The following is an 18,391-nucleotide window of genomic DNA, read 5'->3' on the forward strand; positions in this document are numbered from 1 at the left end:
TCCCACTGACAGCAGCATGCCCCCTGCTAGAAAATAACCAGATATGGATTTGCTATTAGTGGCTGGATGTCTTGGCAGGCTGAGATTGCAAAATAACATTTACGTATTAGCGCTGCTCCCCTGTATTCTGAGGAGAAACTGGATTACCACATTTAAAGTTACAAGGTTTCTTTCCAGTTTTTTTGTTGCATTATCCTCCTTTTTTCCATTTGACATTGGAGACAAGCTATTACTGATTTTCCTACATACAAGTAGAACAAGATTTAGGTCCTACCTTATCAAACTTTATATAAAGATCTCCACCTCTTATTGCCAGCTAATCATTTATACCAAGAATTTACATCTATTCCTCCCTGTGCTCTCCTTCACAAGCCTGTGGAGGTTTTGCCTTTTGCTGCTCATTCATTCACTCCCCCTCAAAAACCACGGGTCAAAATGCACCTATTTTATCTGGAAGAAATAAAACAAACATCTCCCAGGTGATGTGGCAGAACCCTGGCAGCAGAAGCAGCAGGTTTGTTCTGCAGCAAAGCTGCTTTTTGCCTTCCTGTGACCAATCCAACCTGAGCCCCGGGCTGTGCATCCTCCTGTCGGGTTGAGCTGCAGTTCAATTTACTTTGGTTGCCTTCCAGAGAAAGAATCTGAGCCTGGAAAACGCTCTTGGATCCTTCAGGGGGGAAGAAAGAGCATTCAGATCCCCTGGAAGTCACACTGAGGACACTCTGAGGACCAAGTCCATGCTACAGATGCTGCATCTGCTCCCCATGCACAAAAACCCCTGAGAGTGACTCTGCTTCAGCCAGGGGCTCACCTTGACCTTCCAAGGGAAAGAAAATAACATCTCAGGCTCAGAGCATTCCCTCTGACTGAGGAACTGAGCCACTGTAAAATTAAAGTTACACCCTGCCCACAGGACAGGGGGAACTTGGAGATTTCTGGATTGCAGGAAGAAATCTGGTCTCCAAATAAAATACAGCAAGGTTTCCCCAAAGTGCTTAACTAAAGGGTATCCATGCCACACTTTTGTTTTTCATCCTTTCTTGACCTTTGATTTAATTTAAGTACTCAAGCAATTTTAGCTGTGTTTTCTTCTCAGCTTCTCCCACTTCAGGCCACACACACAAAGATCATTCTGTGACTTGACACCCCTCCTTTCTTAAAAACTTCTGGTGAGGAGGGGAAAAAAAAGAGGATGTTATTTTAAACAGCCTCAAACTAGAGGTTTTATGTCCATTAGAGTTCTTATTTATTCATTTCAATTCATGCCTTTTTTACATTGAAAATTATAGTTTTTAGAGATTCCTGTAAATGCCTAGGTATGTAAATGGCCTTTCTCCAAAATGTGCTTCTAGATCACTAAAAATAATTCACTTTTGCTTATATTTTCTCTGTGTGGAATTCAAGGTAACAATGTGAACGTTTGCTGCTCACCCCTATCTTTACTGATCTGTGTTCTTTCATTTTTAGTCTATCTAAAAGTATATTTATTGCTGATAAAATGGCAGGAGAGACAATGCTCTCCTCTTCACACATCAGATCCACCAACAAGAGGGCTCCTCACCCACCCCTATCCATGACCCTCAGCAGAGACATCCCCTCTAGGTGCAAGGGACACAAGCAGTGTCCCCAGCACTCTGGCCGTGCATGACAGGCTAAGTTTGCCATTTAACCCATCCCAGGTTTGTGATGGCTCACTCACAGCATCCACATCCCATGTGAATCTTTCTTTCTACGCTGCTGTAGCTCTCTCTAAATGCACTGAGTTACTGATTCCAGAGGACTTTTTCTTTTGTTGTGAGATTATTGCTTACTAAAATAAAATTTCTGCTTTGGGGACTCATCCTGCCACAGTATTTCATGTTTTGATGCAATGCCTGACCCTTTCTCCAGCCACCACTGATGCAATTCCTTTGCAGAGGCATAAGAGGAGAAGGGATAGGCTCACTTGTCACTGAAAAGTCAGGCCATTTTCCATCCTTGGTGACCTCTGTTTCCTCAGCCATATGTATAAGGCACCCAGATCTCAGGCTCTACCTGCAAGCTCCTTGAAAATGGAACCACTGCAATGATACTCCCAAAGCAAACTTTACTTTGGTTTGGCACGAGGTACAAGGCAATTCAGCAGCTGGCTCTCTCTGAAAGTTCTCCTTTCCTTGTTATTTCCTTCCAAGAATATTTTATAAAAAAAGAAAAAAAAAAAAACATTCTCCACTTTCAAACTGCTGTTCACTCTCCAAAGTGAACAGTCTTATAGCAAATGTATTTCCAGTGAACACAGTTCACAAAATATCAGCAAATTAAACATTATCAAGATGGCAGCATCTCTCTTGAAGGGTTATATCATGACATAATAATAACTCATATCCCAGAACACAAACTTTCTTCTGTCACTAATTCTATCTTAAACCCTCCTGAAGGGTACATGCAAGACTTCTAATTTAATTGCTGTCCTCTGAGGTAGAAATTGAAACAAAGCTAAGCAGGTTTTGTGACCAAACCTTTACCACCTAAGTAATTAAATTTCACTTATTACAGGATTTAAAACCAATTTCTGAACACTTACAGAGATACTGGAATTATTTTGGGTTTTGCCACAAAAGCTTTTCTGTGCTGGTAATACAAGGAAAAAAGCTTCCTAACAACAGCACATGCAACAAGTTGAAAAATGTGGCTTATTTTCCAATAAATAAGGGCATGCAAATTACAACAGACGGGCCAAAAGCTTTCTCAGGAGGGCCATGCACTGACATCTCTGGGCAGTAGCAGCAGCCTTTGAATTTTCACTTCAACTGCTGCTTAGCAAGGCCACTGTCAGGGAGGAAACACCTACTGTGCGCCTTCCCCTGCCTTCTGATCCCTTATTAGTTAACCCTCAAGTGCACATGTACACAGCCCTAATCCCCAGGCGGGGCTCGGGGCCGGGGGAAATCTGGAATTAATTGCGGGGTATTTTGGTTCCTAATGCAGCTGTTGGGAGTGTTTGCCTTGGCAGGGGAACAGAAAAGGCGCTGCATACCGATTTCGTGAGCCACCGTAAAGGCTGCGTGGAGGCCGTCGTCCTCAATCACCGCGCAGCTGCGCTCGGGGGAGCAGATGGTCCCAACGTCTGCCATTCCCAGGGTATCACAGGAATGATGCCCACATAAATCCTGCCCGGGAAGGGGAAAAGAAAAGTCAAAAACAAAAAAAAAGAAAAAAAAAATCGTTACAATGAATTTTTACACCCAGCAGTAACAACCACTTAAAGGCGCCTTTGCCAATGGCAGGTCCTGGATGAAAATATCAGTGTAAGTTACAGCTGAAGATGCTAAAAGCACAGCAAGGCAATCCCTGGTAAGGTCAGTGGGAATATTTCCATGGACTTTAACACGTTTTGGATACATTCTGCAGCTAACTGGTGCTAGTTGCTGCAGCTAATTGTTGTTAGGTAAATTTGAATTTGTATTAGCGAAATTTGTATCACTGCGATGCTCACACTTGCATTGAGGTAGGTGCTGAAAATATTCTATGGAAGCATTTCCTCATTGACAATAAAGGCAGAAATTTCTCTTTATTTACAGAAGGTAAATCAATGCACAGAGAAAGCTTCAGCTTCCTGATCAGTCCTTGAACCAGAGATCACCTTGCTCTTCTGAAACCAATTCTATATCTTCATTTAACAGAAATGAGATTGCTACATGTGAAACCTCATTCCGCCTCTGTCAAGCAGTACAATTACTAGTGTCTTACCCAATAATACACCAAGTATTAAGCAATTCTCAGAGATTGCTGAGAGTCAGAGAAAGTGCAAAATCCCAACCACTTAACCACTCCTCCCACATGTAGATATGGGATGTCTCCAAAAACCATGCAGGTAGCATCAGGTTTTGTCTTTCAACTTTGGTAAGACATTGTGTTTTTATCACCAGCAGCAATTTCTCCATGCTTCTGTTGAAGCAGAAGGAAGAATATTAGGGTGCATGTGCACATATACATATTTTTAGATGAGAAGGAGAAGTAGGAGCCATGCTATTTGGAACACTTCATTTCATTGTGGTTGAATGAAATTGTCATTTTTAAGCCATGACAAATGTTATTATCAAAATGATCAAAGAGCACTTTTTTCCCTTCATTTTCAAGATTCTGTTCTTCCCTTCAGATCTCTTTCTACAAGGACATCCTTTTATGAAGCCTTTCATAATTAATCCACCTGAATAACAGACACCTTATAGGAGGCTTCAGAGCAGCAGTGCTCACTGATTATGACAGGTTAGGCAAACATGGAAAAGCACAGGATTCAAACCCCATTGAAGTCAAAGAAAACCACACCTAGTGCACAGATACTGTGACAGAGCATCTCTTTACAAACACACACACACAAAAAAAAACCAAGAAAGAAAAAAGGTGGGTTTTTTCCCAACAAAGAAAATTTTCGAGCTAAAAATACAAAGTAGTATTACATATATGGAGAAGAAATTTCAGGCTCAGTTCTGGCTTCCAGGAAACTATCAGTGGGACAAGAGCTCGATGTTTAGGTTGGACATTTAGGAAGAATTTCTTCACAGAGAGGGTGATGAGATATTGGAAGGGGCTGCCCAGAGGGGCTGGAGGTGTTTAAGGAAAGGCTGAATGTGGCACTCAGCGCCATGGTCTAGCACAAGGTTGGACTCAATGATCTCAGAGGTCATTTCCAACAAGATTTATCCTGTCATTCTGTGATGGAGCAATGAGCCCTGAATCCACACAAGCAGCTGAACTGAAATTCTTACACAAGCACCGAAAAGCACACAAATCAGACAGAAAGCAGCTTACTGGAGGAGGGCTAGACAGGTTGGGAGTGCCAAAATAGTATAAATTGCATTAATTCAGGCTTTGTCTCTGCATGCTGATTCTATGTCACTCAGTCTTTTCTGGTATTTGGGTGTCATTATTACACAGGCACTGACATCAGTGCTGCTCCCAGCGTGGCACAATGGTATCAGCACCCAGATGCCTCATGCCACTCAGGATTTACTCCCATCTGCACACAAGAAGCAGCTACACTGGGAATTTACACCAGCAACCACAGCCAGACTTCACAATGATTCACCAGGTTTGATGACTCAAATATAACTAAAAAATACTTCCACGGAGCTAATTCTGACAGGATGTGTGGAACATGGAATATTAGGGCAGAGATGTTAGCAGAATCTCACCTCAGCTGGAATTGGCAGGGAAAACCAGGATGCTCAATGCATGCTCTGCCCAAAGCACAGCCATGGCATGCCCTGCTCTAGCAGCAGATGGGCAGCCCACAGACATCCCCAGAACAGCTTCCCTGCCAATTCCAGCCCTTAGTGGCTGCCTGAGGATGCTCATATGCAGCTAAGGCTGACATTATCTATAATCATTTAGGCGAATTACTGAGGGCTCCTCTATGTTGTTATTATCTCATTCACTTTACTTCTCCTGCCTCTGCGTAATTTGAACTGGAATATATTTCTGTTACTAGAACTGCAGCCTATCAAATGGCATCTCTGAGACAAATATTCTGAAAAATTTGCTTTTGGGTCAATTCACCAATACCAGCTTCCAAACAGCTTGACTGCAAGTGATGTTACTGAAAATCATGCCTGCTTAGCCATCAAACATTGACTATGGATTATTCATTACCAGAATCAATAGTTAGATTTGTTTTTTGCTTTCCTGGGCAGTCCTGGAAAGCAGTCATAAAGTAAACTTTCTGGGAGTACAGTAGAAGGTTTTAATTCCCTGGAAAATATTTTAACTTTGTGTTAAAAGCAGGCTTCAATGTAATGATGCAATCTCAAAAAATCTGTGTAGGTAGCCTCAATTTTTCATACTCCAGCTATAGCACGAGGCAAGAGGGGACTCGTGATCCATAAAACCAGTTTCCAATGAATATTTCACTCTGTTTTTTTTTTTTTGCTTCTACTAGAAAGTTAATCAGCTACTCAGATCTGGATGCTCAATTGCCTTGAAACAGTGGCAGAAGAGTTAAAGAATGTTTTTTGCTATTTCTAAAGAAGGAAAGCAGCATGGCACTTGATCTGCTTTACAGCAGTTTCAAAACAGAAGAATGACAAGGCAATGCATTTGCTATGCAGGAGGCAAGTGATGCTAAGCTTTGGCAAAGGAATGGCTTAGTAAAACTAAGCTGTACATCACAAGTCTAGTAGTTAATTAGACAGCTCATTAGAGGCCAAGTTTTCTTGGCATCCCAAATCCATCAGGAGCAGCTGGCTGGCTGCCATGTGTACATGGCCTTGTTGTGAAGGGAGGTAACTGTCACCATGTCCTGGCTGGAGCAGGGAGTTCATTTCACCTGAAATGTGTTCTATAGTAGGTTTCAAAACAAGAATAAACTGTTTAGTGAAACGTGGGATTAGGTCAGAGCCCGCTGACCAGATCCAAAACACCATGTGAGCACTAACACGGACACTTTGGTGGGATTTAAGGGCAGAAGAACATGTCCTCAGGTCTTCTGAGTTATCTACCCCTCACAGGCTTGCAGTTTGGGATCCCGTGGGCCCCAAAGTGCCACAGTTCCACAGGCTGGAACAGCTGGGCACTTTGCTTACTGGGGTTCAGATGTTTCATTCAGATGTTTCTCCACCTTTGGCCCTGAGGGAGGCCGAGCCCACAGAGCTTCTCAGATCAGGATGAGAAGAACCCACAGGACGAGGCTTTGTGCAGGTCAAGCTGCACATCACCTTCTTGTAAAGCACATCTAAAACCCTTACAGTTCTGCTCACTGGTCCTTCTGCAGCAGCTCATCAGCTCAAGCCTTTTCCCACTAAGAACATGATACAGCTACAAATTCCTTCCAAGGACAAGGCCAACTAGAAGCATCTTTTTCAGGAGAGCACTTTATGGTCTACGTCAGGCTCCTGCCAAGCACACAGGGAGCTGCGGCTCCTCCTGGAGCAGCCCCTGAGCCCAAGGTTTCCCTGAAATGCTTGGTCCCTATTGCTCATCCTTCCTCCTTCCCACTGAACAGCCTGTGGTAAATCACAGAAACAGTTCCTCTCCATGCTTGAGGAACCCAGACCACCTTGCTCCAGGCGCTGCGCTCCACTCAGCGGCTTCAGGTCACGATTCCCCTCGTTCTCACCATATGAATTACTCACTAAGCAGTGACAGACCTTTGGTCAGAGGGGTGGAAAGTTTCCTCAACACCTGGAACAGCTTACGACCTCCTGGTTAAGGACCTCTCCTGGGAGGTGGGCGATACAGACCTAAAATCCCTGCAGCGGAGGAAGGAATTAGGCACGACTTTCCGATTTCCTGCAGCAGCAGCCTTCCCACCGCAGGCTGGGCAGGAGGGTGGGGTCGGGTGGTGTTGGGAACACACACATCCACCCTCCTTCAGCCCCTCGGCAAGGTGGGTGACCTTTCACTGATGTCACAGCAGCCTGGAACGGCACACGGGGTCTCAAATGCAATGTTCACGTGAGCAGAAAGGATCCTGGGTGAGGAAAGGCTCGCTGGGTTGCTGCTCTGTCCTCCCTTGGCCACATTTTGAGAGGGTGGCCAGAGCCTGGTTACCTTCTGAGGAAAACCACAATGGTGATAACTGCCAAACCCAAATGTATTTCCCCAGCAGTTTAGCTTAAAAATTGAGTAAATTTGTTTCTGGGGTTCATATCATAAATATGAGCCTGGGGCTTGAGCATTTAAAAAAAAAAAAAAAAAAAAAGGACAAACAAACAGCAGAGTGATACAAACTATAGGTTATTTTAAAATACTGACAAAATGCAAATAAAGCATTTGGGATCTGCATGGGGAGAAGTTTCAGTTATGAAACTGGTGAGTGATGACCAAGTAAAAATGTGTGATTTAACCTGCCTAAGCCACAGTTCCTTTGAGGGGAAACTCCACACCATCTCTCCAGACCAGGGTGAATCAAACTTCTCCTCTATCAGTTAGGTCCCACTTTGTTTTCCCTAGGGACATTATTTAAATGTGCAACAAAGTTGGTGAAAACACTATGAAACTGGTACACACATCACACTACAATTTCTTCAGAGTATTAATTTAACAGTGAAATCTATTCTATTGACCATTAGTACAGTGACTTGTTTTACTGCTAGGGGATAATAATTGTTGGAAGATGATAACAGAGAAAAGAGAAAAAAAAAAGAAGAAGAAAGAAGTAGAGCCAAAGAAAGCATGTGCTCCATGCAGTGAAATTATAATCTACAGAGCTGAGATAATACAAAGCTTGCTGTTAAATTTCAACAGCACTGCCAGATGGACAGTTAAACTAAATCAAACACACCAGGCCCATATAATTACTGTGTAGAAAAAGGCAGGACAGTGGCCTTTGGCTCTAGCATGAACCCTCTGCTCGAGCCAGGCATGATGGTACTATCACAGATGATGCTAACAAGCACTTAAGAAAGGATTTTTTCCTTGCTCCTAATGTCTGTATCTACTGTGAGAAACATCTATTTTAATCTTAGGATGATTCAGAACGGGGGGAGAAGGAAGAGAGCTGGATTTTGTCCAAATGCATTCAATAGTTCACTTGAAATTTAACTAAGAGCCACTAATGAAATAGACTGGATGGATCCTAGAGGATAATTGCGGAGCAGGCTGGACCACAGAAAAAGAACACTGTGAGTTCAACTGCAGTCCCATCTAATCTGTTTTGCTACTGTGGCAAATAATCTGGCAAGTGTTTTGTTGCACCCATAAAAATCTGAAGATGATCTGCTTCCAGCTCCTGCAAACTGTTCACTATAAAAAGGGCTGAAACAGAATCAACTCTAAATTTGCTCTTGACTTCACTGCCACTGAGAACAACTGATGAAACACTAAATTCTAAATTTGCTGTTGACTTCACTGCCATGGACAACAAGTGATGTAATCTCCAGAGAAAGAAGGCGTAGCAAGCTCTTCCTCCTCCCCACTAAAAAGCCACTTCTCTACGGGGTTGAGGAGACTCACCTGGCCACCAGAATTGCATCCTTGCACCACCATATCCCATGGAGGATGCTCCAGGATTCATGAGGCCCAAAGATTTACAGCTGCTGCCAAGGACTCAACCACAAAGTAATCCAACCATGTGCTCTCTAAGGCTCTTATGGTCAAGCCGCCTTGAGGAAATTTAGAAATATCAGAAAATTATCACGTTTGCTTACTGTCAAGTCAGACCTCTGCCACGCTTCATCCTGCTCCTCATGGGTCAAAATTACAGATTGTAACCACTGGGAAAATACACTTCTCATTATCAGATTTAAAAAATCACTGGGGAACCCAACTAAATTTCTGCAATATTTAGTGACAGATGATTTCTGCATCCACTTAAGGTTTTCACAATGGCCAGACATGTAACTCTAGTTATCCTTGCATTTACAGAGTAAACAGAGGACCCACTGCAGCTAATGGACCCTTGCCATCACTGATAAGCAACACAAAGCCTAAAACCAGCTTTAAGATGTTGCCTGTATCACCCCAAACTGCATTCATGCTCATATTGATTTACTGTGATCTGCAGAATAATTGCTTTAAAGCCCTTATCCAATTAAATACAGACTATGACCAGAAGAAGTGCCGGCTTTAACTCAGAATCAGTGAATTTCCTTCTAAATTTTTTTACATAGGAAGTACTTCCTAGTATGAATGATGATGATGATGACAACAACCATAATTTTAACTTCTATAATGTGAACCACCGCTAATTTAATAAAAAAGGAGAGCTGCCAATGCACTCTCAGGCTACCAATGGTTACTAATTTATCTTTAAAGAAGTAAAAACAAGCAAAAATGATGAAGCAACACTGTTGAATTCTGTCGGGATTCTTCCTTCATATGGGAACTCAAATAAAGCCCTGTTTTGGTGTAAAAAATACCATCCAACCAAATGTCACTCCGGAACAAAGATAATTATTATTGAGGGATTTGTATGGCATCAGCCATGCACAATGCAGATTCTATCTACACAAAGCCAATTCCATACAGCTGAGGCCACGCATTCAGCTGCCAAACGATCTGCAAATATTATTCTGTTGACAACACGAAGCTCAAGGTGGCCTCAGTCAGTAAACAAGGATGGAAAATGTACCTCACACGTTTGCCCAGTGCCTGAAACCCAAGGCACTTAGAAAGAGACATCTGGATGCTCAAAAATCAGCATGACGATATTCAGAGCCCATCAAAACACGCAGCCACGGCTCGGCGTCTTGTAGCTTAGCAACCAACTTCATCCATCCAAAACAGAGTTGTAAAAGCGGCGCTCTCCTGCCAACTGCTGCCACTCTCATTGAAAAGCTAAACTGGAAAAAATCTCTCCTGTAGTTCAAAGCGGGGCTGTTTTCTCCAGGAAACATCTCCACTGCTTTTTCATCCTTTAACCCTTTTCGTGTTTACATTCCGCGGGGAGCAAATAGATTCATGTTGACATTTCAAGGGTAAGCATATAAAAATCGTGTGGGCTCACACACACTCTCTGCAAAGAACATCATGAACACATGTAGCACGAAACTCCAGTCTGGTTCTTAATTCAGTCAAACACTGCCAAACAATGTCCGTGTGCACAGAGCAAAGCATTAAAGCAGATTAAGTTGTCCTGAACTGCATCGAGCAGCTAATCCCAGAGTTAAAGCTGTTAAAATGTAAACCAAGTAAACACAAGCCTGTGCTTTTCTTCTCATGAAGCAGCCCCGAGCAGCAGTGCAAGCAGCATTTGCATCTCAAGAGTGCAAGGAGAGCACAGGAACCGTGGTGATTTGTTTATTCTATGCACTACTTACAGCCCAGAGAGGTGATTCTATGCATTGCTCTCGAGTCTTTGAAAGCGGATTACTGATTAGCAGCACCCTCTTGTTCTGGCAGGAGGGTGTCCATGCAAAGAATTACAGCTAAGCAGCTGTAAAGCAACTGCACTTTAAAGTCACATCCTATCTCTTAATAATCGACTTTAAGGTTCACAGTCCCCACCCTAAGTGTTTCAGAATTGTCATATAGCCCAGGGAAATAAGTGGGAATAGTGGCAGAGAGAAACACTCTTCAGAGAGAAGTGCTGGATTCTGGCCCAGGCTTAATAAGCCATTGGAAAAGATGTTTACAGCAAACCCAAAGACACTCTGACCCAGTCTAGGTAGCCTGCTTTCATTCAGGTTATAGCGATAAAAAACCGAAAGCTTGCAAATTGCACTGATGGGCTTTAACCTGCTAAAAAGGGCTCCTGTTGTACAAGTGATGCCTGACACAGAACCTAATGTTTCAACTATTTACAGCTATAAAAGCAAGCCAGGCGCTTTTTTTCTCCCTTCTGGAGCAACTCCTTCCACAAACCATCCAAAGCATCCTTTTTGGCAGGCTCCTACCATGTAGCAAAGCCGGAGAACTCAAATGAACGGAAAGTCATGCAGTTATTTTTTTCGTACTTGGGGAAAGGGAAAAAAAGAAAACACCAAACCCAAACCGCTGAAGGGATATTCTTACAGAACTTCATTGCATAAACTCGGCCACATGTCTACCAGAGCAATGTCCCTTAACGACCTCTGGCAATGCAATTAATCAACAACCCAGCGTGGAGCAGCAAGGCACGGCTCTGCACGGGCAACACGAGCAGATCCAAGGCACAGCTGATGGGGGCACCCGCTCGGGGGGCAGGACGGGGACCGCAGCCCCTGCCACCACCCAGCCCGAGTCAGGCAGCCTGGGCAGCCCTGTTTACCTGCGGGCTGCACTTACGTCCTACACCTGAACCACAAGCGCTGCTGGCTTCCAGCGCGGTGCAGCTATCCCCGCTGCAAACAGCGTCCCGATGTGCTCCACAAGCACCACGTCTGTGTTCTTAAGGTGCTCTCCACCACCTTCCCTAGCAGGTTTGTTTGGGGACTAATTTAGGCGAGGAAGCGCTATCAGCCCTTCCCGACTGGACCGCCTCTGCAGAGAGTGTTAAATATCTCACATGGACAGACAGAACAAAGTCTGAAGCAAAGGGACGTCAGGCTGAGTCCCACGACCAAAGGTCCCACCTCTCCACCGGGCTGGGGTCCCAGCACTGCACTGGTGAACCCACAGCGGGGTGACAGCAAAGGGCAGGGGACACACACAAATCTCAATCCCCCTGCCATGCCCGGTAGTGGGTGCCGGTCCCTGAGATGCTGCACTGCCCGATGGACGAGCCGGATCCACGAGTGGGGAGGCAACCACCGGGCAAAGCCGAGCAGGGTGGCCGGAGGCCCGGCAGCCCGGCCACCCCAGGCCCGAGGGACACCTTTCGCTGCCCTGGCCATGCCCACGGCCGGGGCCGTGCCTACCTCGCGGGTGAAGAGGATGGCGGCGTCGTAGTGCTCCTCGTGGTCGTCGTCGAGGCGGTTGTGCTGGTGCTGCCACTTGCAGAAGTTCTTGAGCGTGGTGGCGGCGTTCCTGGTGACCTCCAGCCCCTTCTCCTTGTCGCCCAGCGCCACCACCTTCACCACGGCCAGCCGCACGTGGTTCTCCAGGCTGGCGTGCGCGTAGAGCCGGGAGGCGATGGAGGCCAGCGTGAGCAGGTAGTGCTGCAGCCCCTTGCCGTACTTGCGCACCATGGAGGCGTCGGCCACCAGCAGCAGCTCCACCTGCCGGGCCCGGGACACGGAGCGCCGCCGCCGCCGCCGCCGCCCGTCCCCGCCCGCCGGCCTGGCGGGGTCCCGGGTCTCGCAGCTGGTGCGGGCCGGCACCGTCTCGAAGCTGAAGCTCTCCCTGCGGAAGACGTGGGGGGCGCGGGCCGGGCCCTCGCCGTAGATCCGCGCCGCGGCCTCAGCGTGCGGAGCGCGGCGCGCCGGGCGCACGGTGTAGCGGGAGCTGCCCACGGCGAAGAAGCCGTCGAGGCCGCCGCAGAGGTTGAAGACGGCGAGCGAGCGCGGGCTGCCGTCCACCGTGCCGCGGTAGTGGCAGCGCGGCCCGTCGCGCTCCAGGTCGAGCAGGAAGCGCTGTCCCCCGGCGTAGAGCACGTAGCCCGCCCTGCCGCCCCCCGCGTAGGTCGGGTCGAGGCGCCGCACGGCCCCGCGGGGCGGCCCGGGGGCGGGGGGCCGGGCGGGCGGCGCGCCGGGCTCGGCAGGTGCGGGCGGCGGCGGCGCGGCACGGGCGGCACGGGCGGCCAGCAGCAGCCACAGCAGCGCCGGCAGCATCCTCGCCTCGGCGCGGGGCAGCGCGGCGGCGGGACTGGTGATTATTGTGGTGGCGATGGTGATGGGAATAACGGGAGCCGGCCGGCGGAGCGCGGCAGCGGGGTTAAGGGATGGGGAGAAAAGGAGAGGTGCGGGAAAGGGGAAAAAAAAAGAAAAAGGAAGGACAAGAAAAAAATAAGGAAATAAAAAGTTCTCAAGTTCTCCCTCCCGAAGTCAAGTGTGAGTGGGAGAGAAAAAAATGTCAACAAAAGCCGCTCGCGTGTGAACTTTGTGTTTCTCTGCAGGGAAGAGCCGGGAGCACATGGAAAGGGAGAGAGAGAGAGAGAGAGAGAGAGGGAGGGAGAGAGAGACAAAAAAAAAAAAAAAAATTCCCAAATCGCTGCTGCCGGGGAGGCAAAGTGAGGAGAGAGGAAAAGGAGGAGAGACGGCTCGGAGCCGGCAAGTAGAGAAGTTTGAGCACTTCCCACTCCCCTTCCACTTCTCTGCTGTAGTCACCGAATCATCACCAGCAGCAGCAGGTCTGCTGCGACTCGGCACTTTCTCGGGCTCCGGTGGGCTCCTTTCCTTCTTTTGCCCTCTTTTGTTTTGAAGAGGAGGAGGAGAAGGGGAGAGAAGAAATTCAGGCACCCAAAACCGCCTCGATGGTCTCCGGTGAGATGGTTAAAAAGAAAAAAAAAAAAAAAAAAAAAAAAAGGAGGAAAAAAAAGCCCAAGAAGCGTAAAACGTCCTGGACTTCTGTAAAAGCCCCCTCCCTGTATCTTTCCTGTTGTTGTTGTTGTTATCCCCAGTCTGTCGATGTGAACAAGAGGAGAAGGGAGAGAAATGTGAAGATGAGAGGAGGTGGAACAATGAATTTATAGCGGAATGCCATCCTGCAATGGCAATTTCAACAATTCGTCACTGCAGGCTGCCTCTTAAAGGGAGAGCTTCAAAACCACCACTCCCACACTTCCTTCTCATTTAATCAGACAGAAGGAGAAACTTGAGGGGAGGCGGAAAGGGGGAGGGGGGGCGGCTCCGGGGGGAGGAGAAAGCAGCGAGAGTGAGCGGGAGAGAGGGAGAGGAGCCGGAGGGAGCGGGGCCGCAGCACGGAGACGGACCGGCGGGAGAGAGATGTTTGTGTGTGTGTGTGTGTGTGTATGAGAGTTGTGTGTGTGAGAAACGCGAGCTGCCCCGCACCGCCGGCAGCCGCAGCAAGGGGGGCTCGGCATGTGCCCGCGTCCTGCCGGGGCTGCGGCTCGCAGGGCTCGGGGAGCACCAGGAGGAGGAGAGGTGAGCTCTGCCGGGCCGGTGGAGCCCCCGGGTCCCGCCGTGTCCCCGCTCGGCCCCGGGCAGCGCCGAACTTCCCTCCCGTCTTTGTGGGCTGTCATCAGGGCCGCAAGCCGTCACCCTCCGGGGCGGGCTGGGCTCCCCCGAGCCGGCGGCACGGTGGGCGGGGAGGGGGCCGTGCTGGCTCTGACCCTCGGGATCGCTTCGGACCCTTGGGTCGTCCCCCGCTGCCGCACAGAGCCCCGACCCCGTCCCCTCGAGTGCCACCCTCGCCCCCTGCTCGGGGCTCCGGCAGGGACCGGGGACCGCTGTCACCTCTGCGCCTCAGCCCTGCCAATGGAATGGGTGGAGACGGCAAATGCCCCGTTCCCTGGGCTGGAACGGCTCTGGGAAGGTGACAGCAAGGGGTCCCCTGAGGATTCTGACTGATTTCCCCCTGCTGAGGTCCAGACCCCACAGCGACAAACAAAAGTGCCTGTTTACCCCGTGTTTCCTCTGCACGTCCCAGGACAGTGCCACGAACAGGTGCTCTCTGCCTGCAGGACTCTGCAGGGATGCACATTTCCAGCCTCATGCTCACCTGCAAGCAGCAAATAAACCTCTGACCGCTCTGGAAGAAAATGATGTGCACACCTGTAATGCTTGGCAGGGTCAGGATGGGTGGTGGGATGCACAGATGCCCCTGTGGCTTCCAGGGACTGCTTTGCAACTCCACCATTTTTCTAAGGAACAGCTTAACTGAAGCCACAAAAGCTTGAAGAATTAATATTCCCGTGTAAATGATTGCATTAACATGACCCTGAGGTTGTGCTCATGAAATGTTTAACTCACCAAAGTTTTGCAAGTGTTCATTCTTCTTTTTCCATTTTCCCGGAAATGGTGATGCCTGTGAACCACAGTTCACTTCTCAGCCTCCTGGTATTTCTTTTTCCACATTTCAGTGCTCTGTCATCCCCAAAAATTCTTCACTGGAGTCAGTAAGGTTCAAAATTAATAAGAGATATGTATTAGGAAGGTCACATTAACTTTTTGGGCACTGGGCCAGGACTATTCAACATTCTAAAATTTAAACATTTTCTCAGTTACTCAAACTCATTATAAAGTTAAAACAGCAGAAAAAAATTAAAGAGAGAGAGAGAGAGAAGACATATTTTGATTGAAAAAAGAACCTGTAATTTTCTTGGATGGGTTTTACTTTTCCTTTGAGCCTAATGCACGTCTGCTCAGCACCAACAATATTTTTATTGACTTCACTGGGACCTGATCAAGCCCTGGATTTGCAAACATGTCTGGGTCCAAACACCCAGATACCCCTGGGAGAGGTGCTAGAGATGACATCTGGGATAAGGAATGTATTTTGGATAACAACCTCAGCACATCTCATTAAAGAAGTGTTAGTTTGTCAATGAAAAGGGATATGGTGCACAAGAGGCCAGTGTAATGTTCTCCCAGGCTGCAGCCCAATTCCAACTGTCCGGCCATATAACCTTGGAAAAACAGGAATGCTTAGAAAGGCTGGTGATAATTAAATGGTGTGTCCCACTGCTCATCTCTGCAGTTGTCTTTGATTTCCCAAGTGACCAAAGCAGTTGGCTGGGCTGCCCTGTTACACCAAGCAAGGATCCAGGCTTTCCAGGAAGGTACAAATTATTTTGTGCAAATAACCCCACAGATTAGGAAATCTGTCCTGTTTACATCCCTGAACTGCAATAAGTCAGCACAGCAGTGCAGTAATGGAAAGATGGGTCAGTCATGCCTCGTGCAAGGAGAGGGAACATCTTTGAGTCTGAGAGCCTGGAAGTGCAGGGATAAATCACTGGAATGAATCATCTCTTTCCTTGCAGATTTGCCCTCTTAGCCTCTTCTTACAGTTAGAGCACTTGCCTCTAAACAAGAAATCCTGTTAGCATGTCCCAAGCTGTGGATGACACTAAATCCTTGTCAAGCAGCTCTGACCTGGAAATTTCAAGGCTGACCTTTCCCAACTGAGAGATAGAGAGCCACAAATCCTCAATTAGCTTTGAGGCACAACACAACTCTTGTACACTTTGGATCAAATTCAGTCCTGATGAAAGAAGATGCAATCCTCTGGAGAGTCTGGGAGCTACAAGCTGCTGTCATTAAAGTTGTGTTCCACCCCGAGTTTGTCTGTGAAACCCTTCAGGATCCTGCAGATAACAGCCTGGGCAGCAGGGGATTCCTGATCCTAGAGTGTTTCAGTCACATAAAGAAACTTTGCTCTAAGCATTACAAACACTCACATGAAGGAGCAACTTGAGAGATGTGGAGATACTGGAAAATTTAGGTGTCCATGCAGTTATTTATATATATAAAGGATCTGTTTTACATCACCTCGTTTCCAGTGCTCAGGCACATTAGAAGGGGTTAGAAAACCATGAATCCAAGATCTGCCTACAGCCCCCTGACAAGCAGTCAAGGCCTAGCAGGGATGTCCCACCCAGCAGCACCTGTCCTTCACCATTAATTGAATCACTCCTTCTTGGAAATTAAAATAATTCTGTTCAGTTCTCCTTGTTCTGGTGTTAGGACTGTCTGGCATTTCTAAGTCACTGCACAGGGAAGATGGCAATTACTGTGGGGAGTAACATTTGTTCTGTAAAATTACAAGAAGGCTGAATCAAACCCAAGAAATTGGCCTGCCCAACACATTCTAAATACCAAAAAATCAGCATTTGATAGACTTGTGATCAACATAGGGCTATAGCTGGGAATGGACCCAGGTTTGGGTAAGGCCCTATTCGAAAATCTACCTGTAGGAACATAATTCTTAACATAGGACAGCTTTGTCCTTCCTGATATTGTCTCTTCTGTTAACTTCATAGAAAATTTTAAGATGATGATGATGATCAGAGGGATGGAGCAGCTGTGCCAACAAGGAAAGGCTGAGAAAGCTGGGATTGTGCAGCCTGGAGAGAAAAGACTTTGGGGTGCCCTAATGCAGCCTTCCAGTCCCTGAAGGGAACGTAGAGGAAAGATGGAGTAAGATTATCTATAAGAGCCTGTAACTACAGGACAACAGTGAACAACTTCAAATCAGAAGTGAGGATGTTTAGATTAGATGTTAGGGGGAAAAAAAATATTCTGAGAGTGGCAGGGCACTTGAGCAGATTGCCAGAGAAACTGTGGTTGCTTCATCCCTGGAACTGCCCAGGGCCATGGTTTGTTGATCTTGTCAGAAGTTTTAATAATTACAGTGCTCAAGTCTGCTCATCTTAAAGCTTCCCTTCAGTGATGCATTAAAACCCCTGAAGAAAGCTATTTCTAAATGGCTCACTAGTAAATAAAATACTCATTATAAGTAATTTTGCAAAGAATTCCTAAAGATTAATATTTTAGGCTAGTCTTCTGGAAAGGACTAGATATTCCAGCATTTGGAATAAGTTATACAGCCTTTAACCCTCACCCTAGGATAGCAACATATGCAACACTGCCCCTTTTTTGGACCATGTATCTTTCTGTGGCTTGGATGCTGTGAAAGCCCACTCAGATGGAAACCTCCTGGCAGCTGCTTTGAGGGACTTCAGCTTGCTTGTTGATACTGAAATGGATTTGTGGTTGATAAATAGGAAAACACCACCATTATTGGTGCATCCTTGCTGCCAAATGGGTTGGGATCCAGGTGCTTCCTGGAGACTGAGGTAACTTCTGCATCCTTGCCCTCTCCCATTTCCACAGCTGCCATTTCCAAGTGGAGTGTGGAGTTAAAACGGGTTGGGCGCTTTTAAACTACTGTATTGTTTTACTATAACAACATGAGAATATTGTCAATTTGTGGGTACAGTATCAAATTAAAACAGGAAATTGTCTGAGGCCTGGCTAGAAATCAAATTGTTGAGGTATCATGGAGGAGAAAAAGAGATTTCTGCAAGATTAGACATGAATTAAAATATATCATGTAATAAAAATACGTATCTTAGAGGTATCCAGGGGAGGGGTGAGCTGATGGCTCAAAAGAAGCAGTGGGATTGTCCAGTCAGCAGGAGGAGGAGGTGCAA

General features: G+C 46.9%; 1 protein-coding gene across 1 annotated transcript in view; it reads right to left on the reverse strand.

The window, feature by feature from the left end:
* Window positions 1–13,106, reverse strand: part of ADAMTS5 (ADAM metallopeptidase with thrombospondin type 1 motif 5) — a 38,460-nt gene extending 25,354 nt beyond the window's left edge. The window contains exons 1-2 of the mRNA XM_058043475.1: window positions 12,255–13,106; window positions 3,017–3,149 (exon numbers count right to left, since the gene is read on the reverse strand). Coding sequence (XP_057899458.1) covers window positions 3,017–3,149; window positions 12,255–13,106 — 985 coding nt within the window. The remainder of the gene's footprint in view (window positions 1–3,016; window positions 3,150–12,254) is intronic.
* Between the last annotated feature and the right edge of the window lie 5,285 nt (window positions 13,107–18,391).

The sequence above is a fragment of the Melospiza georgiana genome, chromosome 2, assembly GCF_028018845.1.
Source record: "Melospiza georgiana isolate bMelGeo1 chromosome 2, bMelGeo1.pri, whole genome shotgun sequence".
Classification (NCBI taxonomy): domain Eukaryota; kingdom Metazoa; phylum Chordata; class Aves; order Passeriformes; family Passerellidae; genus Melospiza; species Melospiza georgiana.